This window comes from Penaeus vannamei, chromosome 13 (genome assembly GCF_042767895.1).
Source record: "Penaeus vannamei isolate JL-2024 chromosome 13, ASM4276789v1, whole genome shotgun sequence".
Classification (NCBI taxonomy): Eukaryota; Metazoa; Arthropoda; class Malacostraca; order Decapoda; family Penaeidae; genus Penaeus; species Penaeus vannamei.
The window spans coordinates 6,278,752-6,283,751 of NC_091561.1; the positions used below are offsets into that span (position 1 = coordinate 6,278,752).

General features: G+C 35.7%; 2 protein-coding genes across 2 annotated transcripts; both read right to left on the reverse strand.

The window, feature by feature from the left end:
* Positions 1-293: 293 nt before the first annotated feature.
* Positions 294-1,458, reverse strand: LOC113815901 (cuticle protein CP14.6-like). The gene is made up of 3 exons (XM_027367915.2): positions 1,430-1,458; positions 702-916; positions 294-591 (listed from the first exon to the last, which is right to left on the reverse strand). The coding sequence occupies exons 1-3, from the start codon at positions 1,436-1,438 to the stop codon at positions 405-407; spliced, it is 411 nt and encodes a 136-aa protein (XP_027223716.2). The 5' UTR covers positions 1,439-1,458; the 3' UTR covers positions 294-404.
* Positions 1,459-3,571: 2,113 nt separating this feature from the next.
* Positions 3,572-4,757, reverse strand: LOC113815902 (cuticle protein CP14.6-like). The gene is made up of 3 exons (XM_027367916.2): positions 4,727-4,757; positions 3,982-4,196; positions 3,572-3,860 (listed from the first exon to the last, which is right to left on the reverse strand). Exons 1-3 carry the CDS (start codon positions 4,733-4,735, stop codon positions 3,674-3,676), a joined length of 411 nt encoding a protein of 136 aa, XP_027223717.2. The 5' UTR covers positions 4,736-4,757; the 3' UTR covers positions 3,572-3,673.
* Between the last annotated feature and the right edge of the window lie 243 nt (positions 4,758-5,000).

A 5,000-nucleotide genomic window follows, 5' to 3' on the forward strand; every position in this document is an offset into this window, starting at 1 on the left:
GTACTGTCGTAGCAGTTATAGTATAAATGACTTACAACAATTATTACAACCCTGATAGAAGAAAATATAGCATGGCATTGAATACCATAACTATTTTTTCTATTAATTATGGAAAAATATCAATGACTTCAGATGTAAAATAATGTGGTACGAATAACAGAAATTGTAATAACAACGATATTGTTGATATGTTGATGATTGAAAAAAACAACAACATAATTATCACTATCATTTTTACAACTGAACTTCAAAACAATTCATTTTTTTAGGAAGTGGTATAAAAACAAAACTGCTTTATGAAAGGGGTTTAATATTTACACGATATATTTGTGATAATATAAATAAATATATACATTTCTTTAGGTAGCTTCAGCAATTAGAAGCTTCGTCAGTAAAGTCGAAATTTATTCTTCATCGGAATCGGCGCGGGCGGCGTCCTCCTCGGCGGCGAAGGCGATCTGGTCGAGGACGAACTGAGGGATCGGGTGGGGGAACTCGGGAGCCACGGGAAGGTGGTCGCCCTCGGGCTGGAAGCCGTTGTCGTCAGCCACGAAGCGGAGATGGATTTCAGTACCGTCAGGAGCGGTGTAGCTGTAACATTACGGAAACGCAATGAAGATGTACTTTCACTCGATATTACGTACAAGAAAATCCATTGCAAACTCACAAGAACTACTTATAACTAAATTATTAATACTCACGAGTATTCTCCGGCCTTGATCACAGCGTCCTCATCGCCGTCGGGGGATCCAGCCTGGGAGAAGCTGATGCCGTTGCCAGTTTCGAAGTCGAAGCTGTAAGTTCCGTCTTCCTCGTGGACGCGGTCGTCCTTGAGGATTGGAATAAACTCAGCCTCCTCGCTGGAGCTGTACTGGGGGGCGGCGAAGGCCACGGCGGCAAAGCAGGCAAGGATTACCTAAAAAATATTATCTCATTTTAGTTTACAGGCCAATATGCTTCGTGGTCAGAAGAAATAAAGGTTACAACTAGATATTGTAAGAAAGGTAAATATAAATTCATTAGAGTGAAAGATGGGAAAGATACTAAAGCAGTGTGCGTGAGTGTTTTTGTATAGGTACACATGTACCGTACGGTGCGCGCATGTGTGTTTACATATATATACATATATAGTATATATGCATATATGCACATACATATATAGGTATATATACATAGATATTTATGTATATATTCATAGGTTTAAGTATCAGTAATCACATTGACATATATATCAAACAAACGTCCATAATTAAATACTCATCTATTAAATACTATATATAATGTATGTACATATTAACAATTGTAAGTGTATTATTTTCACTTCTAAGATTAAAGTTCAAAACACAAGAAAAAATAAATATAAGACAAATAACTTTGTGTTATAATATGTCATTAGCACAACTATTTCCAGTATGCTCGCAACACTCACAAACTTCATGATGGTCGGATGTAGATCGAACTGATGTAGCGAACCAGTTGACTGAGCTTTATATACGTGCACTAGTTCCCCTCTTGACCTTGGCGATACTCTTGTAGTCCCACCCATATTGTGCAACCTTGACCTTTCCTTCGTAGCAAAGGGCCTTATCTCCCACTCACTTCTTGTGTCACATTCGTCAGCATTTTTTAATTGCGTCAAGCTTACAGTAACCTATGTGTATTGTCTCAAGTAACGTTTCCTTTTAACCATCGACGTAAGAAGGATAGCCACATGGAATGACGATAAGAACTGTTACAATAACAATTAACATTTTAGAGCAATATCAGTAGACGTTTTGAAAATTATTAAACCACAGCTCAAATAGCGTCTATGTTGGTATATAAATCTGCATACTTGTATATATATAAAGAGAGAGAAAGAGAAGTGTGTATATAACATAAATATATAAAATACACATATTTATGAATATATGTATGTATATACATATATATAAATACACACAGAGACATACACACAAACATACACACACACACATATATATATTACATACATGTATATATGTGTGTGTGCATATGTGTGTATATATGTGTATATATACATATGTGTGTGTGTGTGTGTGCAATTGTGATATATTTGAACATTTGTGTATATATACATGTATCTATAAATACATAAATATGTGTGGGTGTCTGTGTGTGCGTGTAGATGTATGTATAATCATAAATCTAAACACATGTGTGCATACATATATATATATATATATATATATATATATATATATATATATATATATATATATATATGTATGTATGTATGTATGTATGTGTGTGTATGCATGTGTGTATATATATGTGTGTGGGGGGGGGAGGGTGGTTTTGCGTGTTTGTACATATATACATGTATACATGAGACCATATAATATGACATGTGTATACATATATGTGTGTGTATATCTAGGTATGTGTATGCATGTACGGGTCTTTATATATGTTTGTGTGTTTATGTATGTGTGTGCACATATATTTATATATTTATATATGTGTGTGTGGGTCTCCATACATATACATATATATTTATATATTCATTTATGTTTATACGTACATATATATATAAATATATAAAGTTAGATATATTGATATATATGTGTGTGTGTGTGAGAGCGTGTGTCTATGGTATTTATACGCGTTTGTGTACTAATGTATACTTGTGTGTGTGTATTTATGCAAACAGAAATTCATGCATATGTGTCTGCGTGTGTGTGCGTATGTTTGTGTATATGTCTACATATATACTTATATATGTATGTGTGTGTCTGTTTGCGTGTTTGTACAGCATTCATATATATATCCATATGCGCATATATATGTATAGATGTCTATAAATGTGAATATAAAACAGCTAGGTAACGTCACACACCCCTGTCGAAGTCCTGTCCAACCTTATCTCTTTTTCTCAGTCTCAGACAAGCTTTTGTTTTTATGAAAGCTCTATGCTATCTACCCATTCAGATGTTAATAGACGTTTAAGAGACATGGCTACATATTAGGGCTTCCGTCGTAATGTCATTTGTAGTGATAACTTGGTTTAGAATCAAACCTGAGGCAAATAAAATGCAGTTTAGCGCCTCCATAACTACATGAAATTCAGCCGTTGAGAAAACCCAAAAGGTTATATTTAGAATTGAGGGTTAGTGGTTCTCGTGACATTTATTTTCCCGGAGAAAGGCCTTTTAGGGAGTCCACGTAGCATCAAAAACTACCTGTTGTTATTGGTTTGCTTTGTTTCCTTTGGTTCAGTTGTCTCTCGTTGTCATTGGGAATTCCAGTACTGTGGTAGCATTTATGGTATAAATGACTTAAAACAATTATTACAATTCTGATAGAGAAAAATATAGCATGGCATAGAATACTATGATTATTTTTTCTATTGATTATGGAAAAATATTAATGATTTTAGATGTAAGATAATGTGTTACGAATAACGGAAATTGCAATAACAACGATATTGTTGATATGTTAATGATGATTAAAAAAAAGAATAAACATCATTGTCACTATCATCTTTACAACTGAACTTCAAAACTATTCATGTTTTTAGGAAGTGGTAGAAAAACAAAACTGCTTTATGAAAGGGGTTTAATATTTACACGATATATTTGTCATAATATAAATAAATATATACATTTCTTTAGGTAGCTTCAGCAATTAGAAGCTTCGTCAGTTAAGTCAATATTTATTCTTCATCGGAATCGGCGCGGGCGGCGTCCTCCTCGGCGGCGAAGGCGATCTGGTCGAGGACGAACTGAGGGATCGGGTGGGGGAACTCGGGAGCCACGGGAAGGTGGTCGCCCTCGGGCTGGAAGCCGTTGTCGTCAGCCACGAAGCGGAGATGGATTTCAGTGCCGTCAGGAGCGGTGTAGCTGTAACATTACAGAAACGCAATGAAGATACAACCACAATTTGTATTATATACTGCAAGAAAATATATGGCAAATAAACAAGAATATTGTATCAAAACAACGTTTAGTTATTTTTACTCACGAGTATTCTCCGGCCTTGATCACAGCGTCCTCATCACCGTCGGGGGATCCAGCCTGGGAGAAGCTGATGCCGTTGCCAGTTTCGAAGTCGAAGCTGTAAGTTCCATCTTCCTCGTGGACGCGGTCGTCCTTGAGGATTGGGATAAACTCAGCCTCCTCGCTGGAGCTGTACTGGGGGGCGGCGAAGGCCACGGCGGCAAAGCAGGCAAGGATTACCTAAAAAAATATTATCACATATTAGATTACAGGCCAATATGCTTCGGATTCAGAAGAAATAAAGGTTACAACTAAATATTATAAGAAAGGTAAATATAAATTCATTAGAGTGAAAGATGGGAAATATACTAAAGCAGTATGCGTGAGTGTTTTTGTATATGTACACATGTACCGTACGGTGCACGCGTGTGTGTTAACATACATATACATATATAGTATATATACATATATGCACGTACATATATAGGTATATATACATAGATATTTATGTATATATTCATAGATATATCAGTAATCACATTGACATCTATATCAAACATACGTCCATAATTGAATACTCATCTATTAAATACTATATATAATATATTAACAATTGTAAGTGTATTATTTTCACTACTAAGATTAAAGTTCAAAACACAAGAAAAAAGAAATACAAGACAAATAACTTTGTTTTATAATATGTCATTTGCACAATTATTTCCAGTATGTGTTATTAACACAACTATTTCCAGTATGCTCGCAACACTCACAAACTTCATGATGGTCGGATGTAGATCGAACTGATGTAGCGAACCAGTTGACTGAGCTTTATATACGTGCACTAGTTCCCCTCTTGACCTTGGCGATACTCTTGTAGTCCCACCCATATTGTGCAACCTTGACCTTTCCTTCGTCGCAAAGGGCCTTATCTCCCACTCACTTCTTGTGTCACATTCGTCAGCATTTTCTTTTTAATTGTGCATTGTCTCAAGTAACGTTTCCTTTTAACCATCGACGTAAGACGGATGGCCACATGGAATGACG